The sequence below is a fragment of the Oncorhynchus kisutch genome, linkage group LG13 (genome assembly GCF_002021735.2).
Source record: "Oncorhynchus kisutch isolate 150728-3 linkage group LG13, Okis_V2, whole genome shotgun sequence".
Taxonomy (NCBI): Eukaryota; Metazoa; Chordata; class Actinopteri; order Salmoniformes; family Salmonidae; genus Oncorhynchus; species Oncorhynchus kisutch.
The window spans coordinates 12,697,037-12,721,529 of NC_034186.2; the positions used below are offsets into that span (position 1 = coordinate 12,697,037).

Below are 24,493 nucleotides of genomic sequence, written 5' to 3' on the forward strand. Positions count from 1 at the left end.
TGTTTCCTCTGACACATTGGTGTGGCTGGCTTCTGGGTTAAGTGGGCATTGTGTCAACAAGCATGAGAAAAGACTGTAACTACCAATTGGACACCACGAATTTGGGAGAGAAAATGGGGTAAAAAAAAAAGGTTTAAATACATTTTAAAAACAATCTGCCCATCTTGCGCTCGCTGCCTTTCCTTCCGACTGTAGGCAATGCGATTATAAACAACTTAGTTTTTTGAATGATCCTCTGTATCCAAATCATGCTTTAGTAACATGTTTTGAATAATTGTATTTATTTCTGTATAGACAGGAATAGGCTAATTACAATATAACTTGGGCAATTTAATTCAGTTTACTTAGAGAAAGCTTATCTTCCCCCTAGCCTTCTGGACGCCCCCCTACAGTATGAACAGGATTATAGACGTGTGTGTCTTCTCTAAATAATCAAATGAAATATGGCCTAGGTTACAATACAGCACAATAAAGCAAAACATTTATACGTTTGTGTTTCATAATCATCACAGTTAAAACCAAAGAGCAACAAGCATATATATATATATCAGTTGCATGACCGAGGCTACACAGCATGGTCACTCTATTGATTCAGGAGGACCACCGACAGTTACCTTTCGCAAAGAAAACAAGGACCTCTGCCATTTCAGCACCATCAGCTGGCTGGACAGAGCCCTCCCAGCCATCTCCAGCGGACCAGCACGAGGCCTTAAGCAGTGCATTCACTTTTTATAGTGTCATCGTGGCTTACCTTAGAATGATCTCTTCCTTAAAATCAAGTGCCACGAGTACTTCATTCTCAAGAGCCATAAGATTCACATGGTTCAGTTTTTCCTGTCCCGTCGTTTAGCTCAGTCTGTTTTTGACAAGCGGCAGCTTTGAAAAGGACCATTCCCGTGGTGCACTAGTAAAAGGTCAAATGTCAAGAATATTCACAAGGCAATATCAACGTTGGGAAAGACATGTGAAGCAAGCGGCACCATGAAGACCAAGGAGCTCTCCAAACAGGTCAGGGACAAAGTTGTGGAGAAGTACAGATCAGGGTTGGGGTATAAAAAATATCCTAAACCTTGAACATCCCACAGAGCACCATTAAATCCATTATTAAAAAATTTAAAGAATATGGCACCACAATAAACCTGCCAAGAGAGGGCTGCCCACCAAAACTCACGGACCAGGCAAGGAGGGCATTAATCAGAGAGGCAACAAAGATAACCTTGAAGGAGCTGCAAAGCTCCACAGTGGAGATTGGAGTATCTGTCCATAGGACCACAAAAAGCTGTACACTCCACAGAGCTGGGCTTTACGGAGAGTGGCCAACAAGGTAACACTTTTGGTGGTCGCCAAAAGGTATGTGGGATACTCCCCAAACATATGGAAGAAGGTACTCTGGTCTGATGAGACTAAAATTGAGCTTTTTGGCCATCAAGGAAAACGCTATGTCTGGTGCAAACCCAACACCTCTTATCACCCCGAGAACACCATCACCACAGTGAAGCATGGTGGTGGCAGCATCATGCTGTGGGGATGGTTTTCATCCGCAGGGAATGGGAAACTGGTCAGGATTTAAGGGATGATGGATGGCGCTAAATAGAGGGAAATTCTTGAGGGAAACCTGTTTCAGTCTTCCAGAGATTTGAGACTGGGGCAGAGGTTCACCTTCCAGCAGGACAATGACCCTAAGCATACTGCTAAGGCAACACTCAAGCAGTTTAAGGGGAAACATTTAAATGTATTGGAATGGCCTAGTCAAAGCCCAGACCTCAATCCAATTGAGAATCTGTGTTATGACTTAATTAAAGATTACTGATTTCTGTATACCAACTTGAAGAAGCTGGAGAAGTTTTGCCTTGAAGAATGGGCAAAAATTCCAGGGGCTAGATGTGCCAAGTATATAGAGACATACCCCAATAGACTTGTAGTTGTAATTGCTGCAAAAGTTGGCTGTACAAAGTATTGACTTTGGGGGAGTGAATAGTTACGCACGCTCAGGTTTTCAGTAATGGCCTTCCGGGTGGCACAGTGGTTAAGGGCGCTGTACTGCAGCGCCAGCTGTGCCACCAGAGACTCTGGCCGCGACCGGGAGGTCCGTGCGGCGACGCACAATTGGCATAGCGTCGTCTGGGTTAGGGAGGGTTTGGCCGGTAGGGATATCCTTGTCTCATCGCGCACCAGCGACTCCTGTGGCGGGCCGGGTGCAGTGCACGCTAACCAAGGTTGCCAGGTGCACGGTGTTTCCTCCGACACATTGGTGTGGCTGGCTTCCGGGTTGGATGCGCGCTGTGTTATGTGGGTTGTGTATCGGAGGACGTATGACTTTCAACCTTCGTCTCTCGTCTCTCGCCCGTATGGGAGTTGTAGCGATGAGACAAGATAGTAGCTTCTAACAATTGGATACCATGAAATTGGGGAGAAAAAGGGGTAAAATTAAACAACAACAAAAATAAAAGTTTTCAGTAATTTTATCTTGTTTCTTCATCTTGTTTCTTGTTTGTTTCACAACAAAACATATTTTGCATCTTCAAAGTGGTAGGCATGTTGTGTAAATCAAATGATACAAACCTCCCAAAAATCTATTTTACGGGCCTGGACTCAGGGGCTTTAGCCCCGGTAAGCCCCCGCATTAATCCGGCCCTGGCTGCGGCATCTGTAGAAGGTTGATAAAAATGGCAACGATGCAACCAAGTGACAGAGATGCAACCCATAAATAGGTCTGTCTACAAGTCTGTCTATACAGTATGTCTGTCTATAGGTCTGTCTATAGTTCTGTCTACAGGTCTGTCTATAGTTCTGTCTACAGGTCTGTCTGCAGGTCTGTCTACAAGTCTGTCTATAGTTCTGTCTACAAGTCTGTCTATAGTTCTGTCTACAGGTCTGTCTGCAGGTCTGTCTATACAGTATGTCTGTCTATAGGTCTGTCTATAGTTCTGTCTACAGGTCTGTCTACATGTCTGTCTATACAGTATGTATGTCTATAGGTCTGTCTACAAGTCTGTCTATAGTTCTGTCTACAGGTCTGTCTACAAGCCTGTCTATAGTTCTGTCTACAAGTCTGTCTATAGTTCTGTCTACAAGTCTGTCTATAGTTCTGTCTGCAGGTCTGTCTATACAGTATGTCTGTCTATAGGTCTGTCTATAGTTCTGTCTACAGGTCTGTCTACATGTCTGTCTATACAGTATGTATGTCTATAGGTCTGTCTACAAGTCTGTCTATAGTTCTGTCTACAGGTCTGTCTACAAGCCTGTCTATAGTTCTGTCTACAGGTCTGTCTACAAGTCTGTCTACAAGTCTGTCTATAGTTCTGTCTACAGGTCTGTCTACAAGTCTGTCTACAGGTCTGTCTGCAGGTCTGGCTGGTATGTCTACAGGTCTGTCTATACAGTAGGTCTTTCTATAGGTCTGTCTATAGGTCTGTCTGTAGGTCTGTCTATAATTCTGTTGTGGCGGCCTGGTTTCTCATGTCTCATCTCTCAAGCTGTGGTAATGCTTCTCTAACACAGTGGCAGACAGACGGCAGCATTGTAATGGTTGAGTTCCTAATTCTCAAGGCAGCTCTCCTCAAGTTGATTCTGGCATGGATTTTAATCATTGCAGCAGCTGTTGCAGAGATTAATACACCTGCGAAGGGTTTCCAAAGATATGTTGCATCCATGACAACAATAACAACAGCATCAATGGCGCATGCTGTTGTTTCCCTTTCCTCCCTCCTTGGGTTCTTCTGCTTGCCCATTGGACAGAGAGAATCAGATACTTAAATTCATCCTGATCTTAATTCCACTTAACTATCCTGATTGGTATCAACTCAATCTTAGCACACATCCAACCTACAGTACATTAATTTAGCCTTTACGTCCATGGTTGTTGCTCTCTAAATAGGTCCTACATCAGTACAGTAAATATATATATATATATTTGATTTTTTTAATTTCACCTTTATTTAACCAGGTAGGCTAGTTGAGAACAAGTTCTCATTTGCAACTGCGACCTGGCCAAGATAAAGCATAGCAGTGTGAACAGACAACACAGAGTTACACATGGAGTAAACAATTAACAAGTCAATAACACACTAGAAAAGAAATTGTCTATATACATTGTGTGCAAAAGGCATGAGGAGGTAGGCGAATAATTACAATTTTGCAAATTAACACTGGAGTGATAAATGATCAGATGGTCATGTACAGGTAGAGATATTGGTGTGCAAGAGCATAAAAGTAAATAAATATAAACAGTATGAGGATGAGGTAGGTAAAATTGGGTGGGCTATTTACCGATAGACTATGTACAGCTGCAGCGATCGGTTAGCTGCTCAGATAGCAGATGTTTGAAGTTGGTGAGGGAGATAAAAGTCTCCAACTTCAGCAATTTTTGCAATTCGTTCCAGTCACAGGCAGCAGAGAACTGGAACGAAAGGAGGCCAAATGAGGTGTTGGCTTTAGGGATGATCAGTGAGATACACCTGCTGGAGCGCGTGCTACGGGTGGGTGTTTCCATCGTGACCAGTGAACTGAGATAAGGCGGAGCTTTACCTAGCATGGACTTGTAGATGACCTGGAGCCAGTGGGTCTGGCGACGAATATGTAGCGAGGGCCAGCCGACTAGAGCATACAGGTCGCAGTGGTGGGTGGTATAAGGTGTTTTAGTAACAAAACCGATGGCACTGTGATAAACTGCATCCAGTTTGCTGAGTATTGGAAGCTATTTTGTAGATGACATTGCGAAGTCGAGGATCGGTAGTATATTCACTTTTACTAGGGTTATTTTGGCGGCGTGAGTGAAGGAGGCTTTGTTGCGGAATAGAAAGCCGACTCTAGATTTGATTTTAGATTGGAGATGTTTGATATGAGTCTGGACATTGGAGAATATTCACAAAGAGTCTCAGAGTAGGAATGCTGATCTAGGATCAGTTTAGCCTTTTAGATCATCATGAATAAGATTATATGGACAGATCCTAGAACAGCACTCCTACTCTAAGATACTTTTTTGTTGTTGGGCCCTGTTGTTGTGTGAATTGTGAAATGCACAGAGGCTCATGAATTCAGATGGGTACGTTGGTTTGTGTACAGGAAAATTAGACACAGTATGTTGAGGAAGTCATCAGAGACTGAGACTCCTTTTATGATTTGCATTTAGACGAGTAGATTATCATTCCACATTATTATGTTGATTGGGAGCGCTGGTAAGACCGGGGAGAATGTTAAGTGTTGTTCTGGAGGTGAGACTCAGCACATATTTAACTTGAGGAAGACCAGAGCCTTTTATAAATGATTTATAAACAGTTTTTATTGGTTAGTTTATTAGATAGTTTATAAATCTGTTGTCTCCCTTTGCATGGTACCTCGATGACTGTATGGGAGCATGTCTTTTCATGACTAATGAGCTGACCACTCACACACAAACATGCAAGAGCACACACACCATAGGTGCACGTGCATACTGTACACATACACACACTTTCTCTCTCTCTTTCTCTCTCTATCTTTCTCTCTTTCTCTCTCTTTCTCTCTCACTTTCTCTCTCTTTCTTTCTCTCTCTTTCTTTGTCTCTCACTTTCTCTCTCTATCTCTCAGGGGGGCTAAGATTGAGCACAGTAGGTCAGAAGGGCATAGGCTGCCAGGCTATTTCATTGCAACTGCCACTCACCTCTAACCTCCCCTCCTCCCTCTCCCCTCCTTTCTCTTTCCTCTCCTCCCTTTCTCCACTCCTCTCCTCCCTCTCCCCTCCTATCTCCCTCCTCCTCCTCTCCTCCTCCTCCTCCTCTGCTTGACTCTACAGTATCTCCCTCTGCCAGAGAGGCCAATCTGAATAAGAAATGCCACTCTCCTCTTTAACCAGATGCTACTTCAGTCCAGCAGGCCATGCATGTGATGTCTGTGGAATACTGATATTAGACAGAGTAGAGAAAAAGAGAGGGAGGAAAGAAACACCATCAAACCACCATAATCTGGCAGAGAGACAATAGGATACATTCTCTATTAAATTTAAACAGCACAGAGGCTTTGTGTGAAATTGGCTCAGATGCTTGAGAGAGGGGGAAGAACAAGGGAGAATAACACTACACTATAAATGTGTTTGGTGATTTTTATTTGTTTATTTTACCCCCTTTTTCTCCGCAATTTCTATCTTGTCTCATCGCTGCAACTCCCCAATGGGCTCGGGAGGCGAAGGTCGAGTTATGCATCCTTAGAAACATGACCCGCCAAACCTCGTTTCTCAATACCCGCCTTCTTAACCCGGAAGCCAGGCGCACCAATGTGTCGGAGGAATTGGTGATATTTTTTTATATATTTTTTACTTCATAAAGTTTAGGCAGGGGAAATTGCTTTTAAACGCATAACTATTGCTGGAATTTGTCGTCATAAACGATTGCTCGAATTAAATGTAAATGTGTCCATTGCTGTGATAATTTCAGGTTTGTTTGGGTGGTGTAAACAGATTTAACTATGTATTTAACAAAGCCTACTGTTTCTGAATATCATCATGTGGTTGCTGGGGAGATTATGCCGTAAATACACAACAATATGAGATGCCCTTTGTACCAACACAACAGAGGGCATTTAATGGGTACAACACTGATCGCTGATACCATTACTGGTGTTGCGCCCTATAATCCAACAATGATTTAACCAGATAACTTGAACAGGCTTAATAAAGTTCTGCCTTGGGAATACAGTATGAATGTGTAACAAATACTGGACATCCAAATGTTAAATTATAAAATGCCTGTTTTCTTCTTATTTATTGTTTTGGACTAGTTTAGCTCAAAATATACACGGGTTTAGCTTGTGCTGTTTCCATCCCTCTGTGCTATAGGCCTCTAGCAGTCAGCCTCGTTCCTTTCTGCATAACACAAAGCTATAGAGCTACTGAGCAGACCATGTGCTGAAACAGAACCATGGCGGATGGGATGAGTGACAGACACAGATCACTGTCTACATCCCAAATGGCACCCTATTCTCTATTTAGTGCATTACTTTAGACCAGGAGCCATATGGCTCTGGTCAAATGTAGTGCCCTACATAGGGAATAGGTTGCCTTTTGGGACACACTCACTGACTGCTAGAGATACAGAATGAGATGTTTGCAGCATGGTAATGGGATCATGGGCACACTGAGACAACATAATGTCTATACCAGCCACAGAGAGAGAATGGTTTGATGAAGAATGCAAAAATCTAAGAAAGAAATTGAGAAACCTGTCCAACCAAAAACATTGAGACCCGGAAAACCTGAGTCTACGCCTTCACTATGGTGAATCACTAAAACAATACAGAAATACACTACGGAAAAAGAAGGAACAGCATGTCAGAAATCAGCTCAATGCAATTGAAGAATCCATAGACTCTAACCACTTCTGGGAAAATTGGAAAACACTAAACAAACAACAACACGAAGAATTATCTATCCAAAATGGACATGTATGGGTAAACCACTTCTCCAATCTTTTTGGCTCTATAACAAAGAATAAAGAGCAAAAACATATACATGATCAAACACAGATTTTAGAATCAACTATTAAAGACTACCAGAACCCACTGGATTCTCCAATTACATTGAAAGAGTTACAGGACAAAATAAAAACCCTCCAACCCAAAAAGGCCTGTGGTGTTGATGGTATCCTCAATGAAATGATCAAATATACAGACAACAAATTCCAATTGGCTATACTAAAACTCTTTAACATCATACTTAGCTCTGGCATCTTCCCCAATATTTGGAACCAAGGACTGATCACCCCAATCCACAAAAGTGGAGACAAATTTGACCCCAATAACTACCGTGGAATATGTGTCAACAGTAACCTCGGGAAAATCCTCTGCATTATTATTAACAGCAGACTCGTACATTTCCTCAACGAAAACAATGTACTGAGCAAATGTCAAATTGGCTTTTTACCAAATTACCGTACAACAGACCACGTATTCACCCTGCACACCCTAATTGACAATCAAACAAACCAAAAAAAAGGCAAAGTCTTCTCATGCTTTGTTGATTTCAAAAAAGCCTTCGACTCAATCTGGCATGAGGGTCTGCTATACAAACTGATGGAAAGCGGTGTTGGGGGTAAAACATACGTCATTATAAAATCCATGTACACAAACAACAAGTGTGCGGTTAAAATTGGCAAAAAACACACACATTTCTTCACACAGGGTCGTGGGGTTAGACAGGGATGCAGCTTAAGCCCCACCCTCTTCAACATATATATCAACGAATTGGCGAGGGCACTAGAAAAGTCTGCAGCACCCGGCCTCCCCCTGCTAGAATCCGAAGTCAAATGTCTGCTGTTTGCTGATGATCTGGTGCTTCTGTCACCAACCAAGGAGGGCCTACAGCAGCACCTAGATCTTATGCACAGATTCTGTCAGACCTGGCCCTGACAGTAAATCTCAGTAAGACCAAAATAATGGTGTTCCAAAAAAGGTCCAGTCACCAGGACCACAAATACAAATTCCATCTAGACACTGTTGCCCTAGAGCATACAAAAAACTATACATACCTTGGCCTAAACATCAGCACCACAGGTAACTTCCACAAAGCTGTGAACGATCTGAGAGACAAGGCAAGAAGGGCATTCTATGCCATCAAAAGAAACATAAATTTCAACATACCAATTAGGATTTGGCTAAAAATACTTGAATCAGTCATAGAGCCCATTGCCCTTTATGGTTGTGAGGTCTGGGGTCCGCTCACCAACCAAGACTTCACAAAATGGGACAAACACCAAATTGAGACTCTGCATGCAGAATTCTGCAAAAATATCCTCCGTGTACAACGTAGAACACCAAATAATGCATGCAGAGCAGAATTAGGCCGATACCCACTAATTATCAAAATCCAGAAAAGAGCTGTTAAATTCTACAACCACCTAAAAGGAAGCGATTCACAAACCTTCCATAACAAAGCCATCACCTACAGAGAGATGAACCTGGAGAAGAGTCCCCTAAGCAAGCTGGTCCTGGGGCTCTGTTCACAAACACAAACACACACTACAGAGCCCCAGGACAGCAGCACAATTAGACCCAACCAAATCATGAGAAAACAAAAAGATAACTACTTAACACATTGGAAAGAATTAACAAAAAAACAGAGCAAACTAGAATGCTATTTGGCCCTACACAGAGAGTACACAGCGGCAGAATACCTGACCACTGTGACTGACCCAAAATTAAGGAAAGCCTTGACTATGTACAGACTCAGTGAGCATAGCCTTGCTATTGAGAAAGGCCGCCGTAGGCAGACATGGCTCTCAAGAGAAGACAGGCTATGTGCTCACTGCCCACAAAATGAGGTGGAAACTGAGCTGCACTTCCTAACCTCCTGCCCAATGTATGACCATATTAGAGAGACATATTTCCCTCAGATTACACAGATCCACAAAGAATTCGAAAACAAATCCAATTTTGAAAAACTCCCATATCTACTGGGTGAAATTCCACAGTGTGCCATCACAGCAGCAAGATTTGTGACCTGTTGCCACGAGAAAAGGGCAACCAGTGAAGAACAAACACCATTGTAAATACAACCCATATTTATGCTTATTTATTTTATCTTGTGTCCTTTAGCCATTTGTACATTGTTAGAACACTGTATATATATATAATATGACATTTGTAATGTCTTTACTGTTTTGAAACTTCTGTATGTGTAATGTTTACTGTTAATTTTTGTTGTTTTTCACTTTATATATTCACTTTGTATGTTGTCTACCTCACTTGCTTTGGCAATGTTAACACATGTTTCCCATGCCAATAAAGCCCTTGAATTGAATTGAATTGAGAGAGAGAGAGCGAGAGAGAGAGAGAGAGAGAGAGAGAGAGAGAGAGAGAGAGAGAGAGAGAGAGAGAGAGAGAGAGAGAGAGAGATGAGCAGATGAGCTCCCACATTGTTCAGCATGTTTTTAGTTAGATAAACTTGGATTTCGGTAAGGACCTACACAGGATATTAACCTCCACAACATAACCTTCATTCCAAATCAAAACTCCAAACCTACAACCTGATTTTGAACAAAACTACCTGAAAGGATTCCTACTACCAAAGATGATTATTTCCAAGCTATACAGCAAATGCTCTGGCAAACAAACAGCAGACCCCTGAAAACTCACTCAGTTCCAGGTTGGATAGTGTTATGTTTAGTCTGAAGCTACTTGTAAAGCCAAGAAGAAAAATACATTAAAATGATGTATTTTACTTTATAAGGACTGAATGCTAAGTTAAGGCTACCAAGCATGCTAGGACAGAACATATCTGACTGCAACTTCAATTAGCTCTGAGGTGTGAAGTGAGAGTTGTCAAAGCCATTGAGCCCTACAATGGCAGAAGAGTTTCACAGCCTACCCCACCAACATGCAGAGGCTTTTGAAGCCCCCTCCTGCTGTTCAGAAGTCATTACAAACAGTACCCTCTGGATGTAAAAAATTATAAGGCACGAAAAGAGTACAAAAATAAGCTTCTTATTGAAAATCAAGAGACACTTTTTGCTGACCATTATAAAAACGGGAACATAAGCAACTTAATCTATCCACAGACCATTCCATGGCATGGCGCAGTGCTATATTTACACACTACCCCTCTGTTAAGAGGGGGGGGGGGGGGTGTAAGCGATGGGTAGAAACTCAGGATATTAGACAATGAGGACTCTCAGCCTGTCACAGATCCCTCCAGAACTTTCATTACGCACACCTGGCCCCTATTCCCAGTTATTAGTACTTGTATAAGTGTGCCCTTGGTTCACCATTGTCTTGTCGATTATTGTTACTATGTACGTTGGTCGTGTGAGTACCTGTGATGTGTGTTTTGGCTTTCGTGCCATTGTGGATTGCGCAGATGATTACGGGTCTCGTCCCGTGTGATAATCATTGTGCGCTTGTGTTATTTATTCGAGATACTCCTCACTCTTTTGTTTGGGTTTCTACCCTGTGTGTTGTATACATGTTTGTTTGGTCTTCGTCCCTGTGCCTTTACATGGCATGCTGTAATTTGGGGTAAATACATTTGAAAAACTATTACGCATTCCTGCGCCTGTCTCCCAATCCCTTCATGCCAGCGTGACACAGCCAACGTCAACCTGTACAAGTCTGGAACAGTAATGGTACAGGGAAACCACAAACAGTGATAGCTGGACTTTCACATAATCCAAGAGATAGCTCAGCAGGATAAGCTCTCTCTTGAGAAAGATACCCTGAATGTGTCAGAACAGACCTCTTCATTATACAACACCACAGACTAGCAACACAAAGCAGAAAGTCAACCTCCCAGCACAGAGTACTACTCCCTCATTGAAATGAAGGATAAATTCACCCAGCTGGAGGTAAGGCAGCTGGAGCTGGAACAGAAGCTGAACACACTCCAGTCAGCACAAAACATTGTCCAGCTCAACAACACCCCATCAACCAGACTCGGAGTGCTGGAGGTGGAGAGAGACATGTCTGCACTCTGGACTGTGGTGAGACAACACCAACAGGAGAAAGAGCAGGAGCAAGAGAAGAACAGAGAACAGAGAAGGTGAGAATGAAGATGTGTGACAGAGAACAACCAATTAGAGAGCTGGCCACCCCCGCAGAGAACCCAGCAGATCAGCCCACCACAGACCCTGATCTAAGCCTCTCCACCACAGCAGGACAGTTCACCCCAGACCCTGACCATAGCCTCGACATCACAGCAGAACAGACATTTTAAGAACACCAAGCCCAGGGGATCCCACCCCTTCTGAGCACCCCCCGTTGGCCACTCTGATAACCCACTCTGATAATCCTCTCAACCCCCCCCCCACACACCCACTGAGGACATACAGAAGCCTAAGATTGTACTCCTTATGGACTCAAATCGGGAAAGTATACAAGAAAATGTACTTTTTCCCAAACACACAGTGTCTAAACTCTTGTGTCCAAACATCCAGCGCGCCCTAGACCTTCTGTCTGAGGACCAACTAGGGTCACCCAGTCACATAATAATACACACAGGCAAAAACAACTTGAGAACACCACAGGAAAGGGTGGCCACAGCACTCAAGGGCAGGATTGAAAATGCTTCTTCTACTTTCCCCAATGCACAAGTGGTTATTTCCACCCTGCTACCATACAGCGGGTAAACACAAGTATTTCCCGTGACTGTGCCTCAAAACCAAATGTCTACCTGGTCCACCACTCCACCCTGGACTGGAACAGCCTCTATGACCAGGTCCACCTCTACAAGGCAGCCATGCCCACCTTCGCCCGGACCCTAAAGGACATCGCCCTCAACTGCAGCCCCAACACCTCACACAGGAGCAACAAATCAACAGACACCCCGCCCAGACCAGTGAGACAGACCTGCAGGACCCCCCCCCCCCCCGGACCTACACATAGAGGAACCACGCCGAGAGGACCTACATCCAGACCACAGCACTAACGGCCACATCCCCACCCCGACCAATCAACACCCCCCCAAGTCACACAGACCATTCCAGGGGGAGTCTTTCAAGGGGAGTCCCACAGCCCATTTAGGCAACCCACTGGTTACCCTCTAGGTTACAGATAGCTGATAGTCCCATCCACCAAACTACCAGGTGTGAAACACAGAAGGGACTCAGGGTGTATGCTAATTTGGTATAGAGCAGACCTAACTCACTCTATTAAATTAATCAAAACAGTAACATTTTACATTTGGCTAGAAATTCAAAAGGAAATGATCTCAACAGAGAGTAATGCCTTCCTGTGTGCCACCTATATCCCCCCACTAGAATCACCATACTTTAATGAAGGGGAAATCAGTCATTTCCAGGCCCAGGGACATGTACTAGTCTGTGGCGACCTAAATGCCAGAGCTGGACAAGAACCTGACACCCTCAGCACACCGGGTCAAACACCTACCTGGAGATGACAGCATTCCCTCCTCCATATGCCCCCCTAGGCACAACTACGACAACATAACCAACAAAAACGGGTCACAACTCTTGCAGCTCTGTCGCACGCTGGATATGTACAGAGTCAATGGTAGGCTTTGAGGGGACTCCTACGGTACGTACAGGTACACCTATAGCTCATCTCTTGGCAGTAGTACTGTAGACTACTTTATCACTGACCTCAACCCAGAGTCTCTCAGAGCGTTCACAGTCAGTCCACTGAGACCCTTATCCGATCACAGCAAAATCACAGTCTAATTGTACAGACCAATACTAAATCATGAGGCATCAAAGCCAAAGGAACTGAGTAATATTAACAAATGCTATAGATGGAAGTAAAGTAGTGTGGAAACCTACCAAAAAACAATTAGGCAACAACAAATTCAATATATTTTAGACAACTTCATGGACAAAAAATGTAACTGTAATAGTGAAGATGTAAACTTGGCAGCAGAAAACCTAAAACGTATATTTGACCTCTCAGCTTCCCTATCAAATCAAAAAAATGTCAAACAGAAAACCGAAGAAAATGAACAACAATGACAAATGGTTTGATGAAGAATGCAAAAAAAGATTTTTTTTGCTCTACCTGTAGATTTTGTGGTGATGTAGTGTCCCCATGAGTGACAGACGTGATTTAATGTAATTTTGACTATGGCCAATGACCTTGAGCCTTCTTGGATGGGCACTTCTAATGTAACTCTATGGCAGCACCCAAGGGGCTAGAATTTTCGAGCTCTACCCGTAGATTTTGTGGTGACGTAGCGTCCCCATGAGTGACATTGTTTGCAAACTGTCTAATAAAAAAAACATGAGCTTGCGCACACCCAGAGAAAATTATCTTATGTAGAGGTGCTGACTAACTGCAAATAAACTATAAAAAATAATAGAGTCGCACACTCTATGTATAAACCCGTCATTATCACGTTTCAGGTAAGACCCAAATGCAGAAGTAACCATGTTTATTACAGCAACAGGGGCAGGCAAACGACAGGTCAAGGCAGGCAGGTGTCGATAATCCAGAGTACAGCACGGCAGTCAGGCTCAGGGTCAGGTCAGGCAGAGGTCGGTAATCCAAAGTAGGGGCAAAGGTACAGGACGGCAGGCAGGCTCAGAGTCAGGGGCAGGCAGAGTGGTCAGGCTGGCGGGCTCAGAGTCAGGACAGGCAGAGGTCAAAACCAGGAGGGCGAGAAAAAGAGCGACTGGGGAAAAGAAGGAGCTGAGACAAAATGCCGGTTGACTTGACAAACAAGACGAACTGGCAACAGACAAACAGAGAACACAGGTATAAGTATCCAGGGGATAATGGGGAAGATAAGCGACACTTGGAGGGGGGTGGAGACAAGCACAAGGACAGGTGAAACAGATCAGCTAGGTTTCCATCCAATTAGCGGCAGATTTGAATGGGAATACTCTACAATCAGCATAAAGAAAAAAAAAAAAACTTTTTCCCACCAGTAATGTGTTTATACCACGTGTTGCTGATACTGAATCAGTGCATGATAACATAGTGCACACAAAATGTACTCTGTGGCGACACGTCATTCAGGGCAGGTGGGGCAACAACAAAAAATCTGTTGTTGTTGCCTGTTTTGCATGTTATTTTGGCATTAATATGTGTCACCTATCAGTTTGCAAATAACAAAGAGAGTTGCACAGTCTATGTATAAACACCCAACAATTTATTGGGTAAATCACCAACGTTTCGGCATCACTGTGCCTTCTTCAGGGTAATGTCATGAATGCTTCAACCAGGTTATGTAGACAAACCACTGACAATAGTGAGGGGTGTGTCATAATTATTAAGTTAAGACTCCCCTTGAAATGTCATCCTCAGTGACATGTATACATAGGTCCTACCGTGAGTCAAGGAGGAGAACCCAGCTGAGGTGCCATCAACCCAGCTGAGGTACCTGAGAACTCTGAGAGAACCACATTTAGAGCAAGAGGTTCATTCGTAACACCTCCGAAATGCAATGCAGACATAGAAACTGGATTGTTGAAAATGATGTAGGTGACACAAATTGAAAGACAAACAGAAACACAAATCCTATGATAACCTGAGTAGAGATGATAGAATGGCTCTTAAGGACTTACAGTCAGATCCTTATATTACCACAAAAAAATGTGACAAAGGAGGAGGAATTTGTATACAAAACAAATGTGACTATGAATGAATGTCGCCGACAACTACAGTGTCTAACGGCTATCGCAAACTGAATTATGACCCTACCCTAGAATTCCAGCATAATATCCCATCTACAGTGGAAAGCTGTTTGGAATCAGGACAAATCACCCCAAAATTCTGTGAATTTCTTTGTGTGAGATTTCCTAACATACCAACTTTTTATACAGTCGCTAAATTACACAAACAAGTGTCTCCTCCCACAGGTAGATCCATTGTAGCAGCAAATGACTGTTACATCCCCAACATTTCTTTGTTTGTGGATCAGCATAGTTAAATTAGGTGTCACGTTCTGACCTTAGTTCCTTGTTGTTGTCTTTGTTTTAGTATGGTCAGGGCGTGAGTTGGGGTGGGCAGTCTATGTTTGTTTTTGAGTTCGGCCTTGTATGGTTCTCAATCAGAGGCAGCTGTCAATTGTTGTCCCTTATTGAGAATCATACTTAGGTAGCCTGGGTTTCACTTTTGGTTTGTGGGTGTTTGTTTCCGTGTGAGTGTTTTGTTCACATTGTTTATTGTTTTGTTCCAGTGTTCAGTTTGTTTATTAAAAAGACATGAACACTTACCACGCTGCACCTTGGTCCTCCTCTCTATCTCCAGACGACATCCATTACATAAAGGTTCAATAAAAAATTTAAAATACATTAAACCTATGGTTGAGAATCTCCCGTCTTATGTCAAAGACACTAGTCACATGATCTCATTGATAGAGGGCATAGGAAGGATACCAGAGGGCACCCTGCTGGCCACTTTTGATGTGGAGAGCTTGTACACTACCATCCCACACACTGGAGGCTTGCAGGCGCTGCAACCCTTCCTACAGCAGAGAGACTTGTCCATCCAATGATCACATCTTACAACTTACTGAATTTGAACACCACAGCTCAATCAGGTGTAAGAACATTGACTATCCAGTAGCAGCTCACTTTGTTGAAGCTAACCATCCAATCTCCTCCCTACAAATACACAGGCATTGAGCATGTTGCTCTACCAAGGAGAGGAGGTAACATCGAGATCCTACTACTACAAATGGAGGCTTGCTGGAGATCCTGTCTAAAAACATTGACCCCTAGTGGTCTGAATATTGACTTTGATCTCAGGCCCTTCTTATGACCAATTCTCTCTTTTATAAACAAGTCTTATGAATGGATATATTCTTTCTACAGCTTATCATTGTACACCCAATATGTTCCCCCTGTTGATGATGCGTATTATGCATTGTGGTTGAACCAAAAGATGACATGTAATACATTTTGTTTATGAAATAGGAAACAATTGAATATGTATGTGATATTGATTCAAACAATAATGCATGTTGATGCTAATGTTATCTACACTATTTAATTATGTTTCCATATGATAGCAATAGCCTAATATAGTAAATATGGTATAAACTATTGTTTTCTTAACAGTTTCACTTAATTCATTCTAATTAACTTAATAATTAAGACACACCCCTCACTATTGTCAGTGGTTTGTCTACATAACCTGGTTGAAGCATTCATGACATTACCCTGAAGAAGGCACAGTGATGCCGAAACGTTGGTGATTTACCCAATAAATTACTGGGTGCTTATACATAGACTGTGCAACTCTCTTTGTTATTTGCAAACTGACAGGTGACACATATTAATGCCAAAATAACATGCAAAACAGGCAACAACAACAGATTTTTTTGTTGTTGCCCCACCTGCCCTGAATGACGTGTCGCCACAGAGTACATTTTGTGTGCACTATGTTATCATGCACTGATTCAGTATCAGCAACACGTCCATTTGGTAGAAACACATTACTGGTGGAAAAATGAACATATTTTCTATATGCTGATTGTAGAGTATTCCCATTCAAATCCGGCACTAATTGGATGGAAACCTAGCTGATCACACATTATAAACCAATATGCATATATTATAGGGCAATTCTCATCAGGTATGGACTGTCAAAATGTGCAAACAAGACCGTGTCTGGTTGTTGACAATGTTGGGCTGCAGTCCCCTTGTTGTGAGTCACGTATTCATGACTGTTTTACTGTAAATGTGTCAGTCCACAATTGCTCAATAAACTGTGTTTCTTCCAGTTGATTTGCCACTGACTGACTCCCCATAGAGATTGTGTGTAACTTATTGGCTTGCCCTTCTGCTCCAATTCATGTCACGTCAAGCCCCAAGCTGATCCCTACTGTACATCAGTGTCTAGGGAAACATCAACCCACGTTTTGATAGAAATTGAGATTTAGAGAAATTATACAATCTGCACAATTGAAGTGTTGGAAGATGTATCTTGATTCTAAAAATCTAAACAAAAACTGTATATATTTCGTCATGTTTGAGATATGTTTGATATGAATTGATCACAAGTTGTCTGATAGATAATCAATGTAGGCTAGTGCCACACACAGCTCAATAAAACGAATATTCTGGTTATTACTCAAATAGTATAGATGGATAGGAAAAGACAACATCATCTCCAGGAAACACACAGATCGAGAACATATTCAGTGAAATTATTTATATCCTAATACTGTACTTTGAAGATGCTAGGTCCGTTCGCCAGCTGTATCGACTGATATGGTTTCCATGTGCTCAGTTTCACTACATTACTGCAGGCTCAATCCCTCCCATAAACGTCATTGATTGAAATTGCTACTGAGGCAGAGAGTCTCGAGCCGATCAGCCAAGCCAAGGCAGAGCGAGTGAGCGTTGCATAGCGAGGGGAAGAGGTGGTTTGCTTCGTTCAGTATTTTTTTAATGAACAAAACTACGAATCACCTCTTCTTTTAAAGATGTGGACAGAAGTCGGGAAGCTAATGCTTCTACATGTGTTACTATTGGAGCTCCACTCCAGCCAAGGTAAGAATGCATTTTTCTCAATCTCATTGATTATGGGTGAGGGATATATTTTTCATTTCGAATGGGGAAGCGACGTTACAGACAGAACTGAAGAAGCCAGTGTAGAATAGGCTAGATGCGCTTCCTATTACCAATAGTCATCACAAAGGTGGATATAAGTTTACCTGCACTAAATACTATTTTATAGCACACCCTATGCTCTGCTGTTGGTTACCTTTTCCACAACATGAAACCAGTCTATGGTGACGTGAGAGCCGGGTAAATTACAATAGGCGGGAGGTAGCCAACATGTGCTTGAATGACATACGGAAGAGAAGGTAACCTAGCTTTGGGACACAATACACATACTCACAAAACCTAGGGATACGTGGAATGGAAGAGGTTGCAGTCTTGTTCCAACATTTCCTAATTGATTCAATACACTGGTGCTCACTGGACATTTTATATTCAGTCAGCATTATAATTTGAGTTGGTTTATAAGGCTGTTGTAGCCTACGCTACATTATGTTGAACGGATGCTGTCAACATTCACAACAACAACAAAAAACATTCTTAAGTTAGGCTACAATAAAATAAAGAAACAAATTATGGTTGTTAGTCTAACAGTTGTAGTTTTGCATTCCAATTTGAAACGATGAGATTGAAATAATTCCCATTTAAGTGCCAATTTAATTCAACTTGCTTTCCCGTTCTGTTCTCAATTGATGTTTTGCTCATCGTAGAGACTCTGTTCCCCCCATACAGTGTTGTAGCCTAATAACAATACTGTATCAGGGTCAATTAACCATCACTTCGTATCCAACATTTAACCCATGTTTCAACGTTGTATCAACAGAACTCTCTAAACCTTTATTGTAACAGTAGATCGATGCAACATTAATATCAAAGATTGAACACGATTTAATGTTTTATTTACGTCTTTATCTTTACGTCTTTATCTTCTTCGGTCTACAGGGACTCATACGGATACGGATTGTGAAACGGGTCAGTTTCAATGCAAGAACGGAAGGTGTGTACCTACTCTCTGGAGATGTGACGATGACGACGACTGCTCTGATAACAGCGATGAAGAAAACTGTCGTAAGTAACACCACCTGTCCAACTAATACTGCTGCGCTGTACATATGATAGTCATTGCAGGGCTTCAATAAGCATTGTAAATACGGTCACCAGAGCAGGTGTTGGGAGTTTTTATGTGGATATGTAATGTGGATAATGTGGATATGGAGTTCACATTGCCATTGCTGAGTGCATGTGAATGTGGCTGTTTTCTTAGACACATTGTATTTAAGCTGCAATATGTAACTTTTTGGGGACCTGACCAAATGTACATAGAAATATAAGTTATAGATCTGTCATTCTCATCGAAAGGAATTCTAAGAAGCTGTAGATCTGTTGTTCTATGTGTGCTATTTCTATGCTTCCTGTTCTTCAGTTTCGTTTTTGCATCTTTTACTTTCGGTCTTGTACACCAGTTTCAAACAGCTGAAAATACTATATTTTTGGTTATGGATTTTTTTTCACAGTGGTTTGGATGATTCTCTACACAATTACTGCTTGTTTTGTCACATAAACTGAAATTAGGCAAACTTTTCTTTATTTTATCAACCAGGAAATGGTGGAGCATTTTCTGCATATTGCACCATTAACCCATCTAATGAAAAATAATGGTCTGAAATACTTATTGATACCTGGAAATGTAACTTAATTGGTACCTCAATTGATCTTGTCATTTTATAATCAGTCAGATTAGCCAATAAGCTACATTTGCAGAGAGCCGCATTCGGTCTTCATCGAAGTTTGAAGGGACACACTGAAAATGTTTATATTTTTTCGCCATCAAAATGAGCTAAAGCTATCCAGGTAGCCTAGTGGTTCAAGTGTTGGGCCAGTAACTGAAAGGTTGCTGGATTGAATCCCTTAGTTGAAAAGGTACAAATTTGTCCTTCTGCCCCCGAGCAAGGCAGTTAACCCACTGTTCCCTGGGTGCTGAAGATGTGGATGTTGATTAAGGCTGCCCCCCACACCTCTATGATGCAGAAGACACATTTCAGTTGAAGGCATTCAGTTGTATAACTGACTAGGTATCTCCCTTTCCCATTGTTTTTGGAATTTTCGATGCTCCCTGACTGTCTAGCTTTCATTTAGGTGATTATTACGGAGCTGGACACAGTCAAGAAACTGTTTGCATGTAGTCCTATTATCATTTCTACACAGTTTTGATTTGGTTTTTGTAATTTAAAGTATTTTGAGTTTGTTCACCCCCCATGGGTTAAAGATGCAATATGCAGAAATCGTTCCGCCATTTCCTGGTTGATAAATATGTAATAGTTTGTCTAATTTCAGTTTATGTGACAAAACAAGCAGTCATTGTGTAGAGAATCATTGTACCATCTAAACCACTGTGAAATATATTTTCCATAACCAAAATTATAGTATTTTCAGCTGTTTTAAAGATGGTGTACAAAACTGAAAGTAAAAGATGCAAAAGCGAAAACATAGAAATAGAACACATAGAACAACAGGTCTACGGTGTCTTGCTTTCAATGAGAATGACAGATATATAACTCCCATTTCTATGTTCATTCTATTGTTTAATTTAAACCACCCGCGGGCAGGATTGAACACCCCTGTGTTTGACACCCCTGCATTAAACATTTGTCATGCAGCTAATTGGTTGAATGGTTATATTATAGTGGTCAATTGATTAACGTCTCCCCGTGTCATAGCCAGTAGCAGCGCTGCAATGCGCACTCTTAATATTTGTGGTCCTCTGCACAGCGTGACATTTACAAGCGTGTCTAACGTTGATTGGCTACAGATGAGGATTATTGGCTATTTAGTGGAGATACTCGATGGAAAAGAGATTTGTTTTTAATGAGCTGTTCTTGTGTCACAATACTGCAACAGATCTATAAACACTGCACAGTGTGACATTTACAAGCTTGTCTAACATTGTTTGGCTACATATGAGGATTATTGGCTATTTAGTGGAGATACTCGATGGAAAAGAGATTTGTTTTTAATGAGCTGTTCTCGTGTCACAATACTGCAACAGATCTATAAACATAGCTTTTGTCCTGAAGTGGGTTGATCTTGTTATTTGAAGGGCAGTGCCCTCAATTACAAATACAGGGTTGTTCCCTCTAGCCCAGGGGAGAATGACTGCCCCCTCTCATTGATGCACGGAAGTTAAAGGCAGACTGGGTTACTGCAGGCATTGTTAGCAGAAAACAAGATCCTGAGTGGCGCAGCAGCCTGGGGTTCGATCCTAGGCGGTGTCACAGCCAACCGTGACTGGGAGCCATATAAGACGGCGCACAATTGGCCCAGTGCCGTCCGTGGTAGGGGAGGGTTTGGACAGGTGAGCATTCATTGGCTTATCACGCTCTAACGACTCCTTTTGGCAGGGCTGGGTGCCTGCAAGCTGACTTTGGTGGTCATTCGAACAGTGTTTCCTCCGACACATTGGTGTGGCTGACTTCCAGGTTAAGTGAGCAGTGTGATAAGAAGTAGCGCGGCCAGGCGGGTCATGATTTGGAGGACGCATTACTCGACCTTCACCTTTTCTGAGCCCATTGGGGAGTTGCAGCGATGAGCCAATATCGTAATTCGGGGATAAAATGGGGTAAAAAATAAGCTTGTGGTCACACCACCCTGAACATGCCTGATCTCATCTGATCTCGGTAGTTATGCAGGGTCCCACCTGGGAATACCAGGTGCTGTAAGCTACATTTTTATTTATTTGTTTCTTGAAAAGCAGTGCCCTCGATTGCAAATACTGTGTTGGACATGTTCCCTCTAGCCCAGGGGAGAATGACTGCCCCCTCTGTATGCACGCTTCGAGGCAAACAACACTGAAGCATGCATGAGACTACCTACTGTTCAAGATGACTGTGTGATCACGCTCGCCGTAGCCGATGTGAGTAAGATCTTTAAACAGGGCAACATTCACAAGGCCGTGGGCCAGATGGATTACCAGGATGTATACTCCGAGCATGCGCTGACCAACTCGCAAGTGTCTTCACTGACATTTTCAACCTGTTCCTGACAGAGTCTGTAATACCTACATGTTTTAAGCAGACCACCATTGTCCCTGTGTCCAAGAACAAGGTAACCTGCCTAAATGACTACCTGCTCATAGCGCTCATGTCTGTAGCCGTGAAGTGCTTTGAATGACTGGTTATGGCTCACATCAACACCATCATCCCAGAAGCCCTAGAGCCACTCCAATTTGCATACCGCCCCAACAGATCCACAGATGGCTCTATCTCAATTGCACTCCACACTGCCCTTTCCCACCTGGACAAAATTATCACCTACGTGAGAATGCTGTTCATTGACTACATCTCAGTGTTCAACACCATAGTGCCCTCAAAGCTCATCACTAAGCTAAGGACCTTGGGACTTAACACCTCCCTCTGCAACTGGATCCTGGACTTCCTAACGGCCGCCCCCAGGTGCTAAGGGTAAGCAACAACACATCTGCCACGCTGATCCTCAACACGGGGGCCCCTCAGGGGTGCGAGCTTAGTCCCCTCCTGTATTCTCTGTTCATCCATGACTGCGTGGCCAAGCACGACTCCAACACCATCATTAAGTTTGTCGATCACTGACAATGATGAGACAGCTTATAGGGAGGTGGTCAAAGACCTGGCAGTGTGGTGTCAGGACAACAACCTCTCCCTCAACGTGATCAAGACAAAGGAGATGATCATGGATTACAGGAAGAGGAGGGCCGAGCACGCCCCCATTCTCGACAGGGCTGTAGTGGAACAGAGCTTTAAGTTCCTTGGTGTCTACATCACCAACAATCACACCAAAACAGTCGTAAAGAGGGCACGATAATGCCTATTCCCCCTCAGGAGACTGAAAAGATTTGGCATGAGTTCTCAGATCCTCAGATCCTACAGCTGCACCATCGAGAGCATCCTGACTGTTTGCATCACTGCCTGGTATGGCAACTGCTCGGCCTCCGACCACAAGGTGCTACAGAGGGTAGTGCGTACGGCAAAGCACATCACTGGGGCCAAGCTGGGGCCAACCTGGGGCAAAGCTTCCTGCCATCCAGGATCTCTATACCAGGCACCCCTGTTAATTGAAATGCATTCCAGGTGACTAACTCATGAAGCTGGTTGAGAGAATGCCAAGAGTGTGCAAAGCTGTTATCAAGGCAAAGGGTGGCTACTTTGAAGAATCTAAAATCTATTTTGATTTGTTTAACACTTTTTTTGGTTACTACATGATTCCATATGTGTTACTTCATAGTTTTGATGTCTTCACTATTAATCTACAGTGTAGAAATAGTACAAAATAAAGAAAAACCCTTGAATTAGTAGGTGTGTTCAAACTTTTGACTGGTACTGTACATATTACCTCAATTACCTCGACTAACCTGTACCCCCTTTATATGACCTTGTTTTTGCTATTTTTTTGTTGCTCTTTCATTGTTTTATTTTGGTAAATATTTTCTTAACTCTTATTTTTCTTAAATGCATTGTTGGGCTTGTAAGTAGGCATTTCACGGTACCTGTTGTATTTGGCACATGTGACAAATAAAATGTGATTTTATTTGATTTGAAGCACGGAAGTTGAAGGCCGACCGGGGTACTGCAGGCATTGTTAGCAGAAAACCGGTTCCCTCATTATAGTGAATAGAAAGATGGCAATCTTTGTGTAAATAAATAAAACGTTTAGAAGACAATCATGGTACCAATAAGTGCTTCTAATACACCAGATGTATGTTCTTGAACCAATTATTTAAAAATCACACATAGAAGAAGTTCTAAGGATCATTTAGTTGCTAATGGCAGCCTGCAGTACCCGGGGCTGGCCTTCAATTTGAGTGACTCAATAAGAGGGGGCAGCACTGAGCTAAATCAAATGAAATCACATTTAATTGGTCACATACACATGGTTAGCAGATGTTAATGCAAGTGTAGTGAAATGCTTGTGCTTCTAGTTCTGAGCGTGCAGTAATATCTAACAAGTAATCTAACAATTTCACAACAACTACCTTATACACAAGTGTAAAGGAATGAATTAGAATATGTACATATAAATATATGGATGAGCAATGGCCAAACGGCATAGGCAAGATAAAGTAGATGGTATAGAGTACAGTATATACATTTGAGATGAGTAATGTAGGGTATGTAAATATTATATAAAGTGGCATTGTTTATAAGTGACTAGTGATACGTTTGTTACATCCAATTCTTAATTATTAAAGTGGCTAGAGATTTGAGTCAGTATGTTGGCAGCAGCCCCTCAATGTTAGTGATGGCTGTTTAACAGTCTGATGGCCTTGAGATAGAAGCTGTTTTTCAGTCTACCGGGTCCCAGCTTTGATGCACTTCTACTGACTTCGCCTTCTAGCGGGGTGAACAGGCAGTGGCTCGGGTGGTTGTTGTCTTTGATGATATTTTTGGCCTTCCTGTGACATCGGGTGGTGTAGGTGTCCTGGAGGGCAGGTAGTTTGCACCCCGTGATGCGTTGTGCAGACCTCACTACCCTCTGGTGAGCCTTACGGTTATGGGCGGAGCAGCTGCCATACCAGACGGTGATACAGCCCGACAGGA

At 42.5% G+C, this 24,493-nt stretch overlaps 1 protein-coding gene across 1 annotated transcript in view; it reads left to right on the forward strand.

The window, feature by feature from the left end:
- Window positions 1–17,732: 17,732 nt before the first annotated feature.
- The window catches only part of LOC109903044 (low-density lipoprotein receptor-related protein 8-like), a 344,351-nt gene continuing 337,590 nt past the window's right edge, over window positions 17,733–24,493 (forward strand). The window contains 2 exon segments of the mRNA XM_031785602.1: window positions 17,733–17,912; window positions 18,867–18,992. Coding sequence (XP_031641462.1) covers window positions 17,846–17,912; window positions 18,867–18,992 — 193 coding nt within the window. The 5' untranslated portion in view covers window positions 17,733–17,845.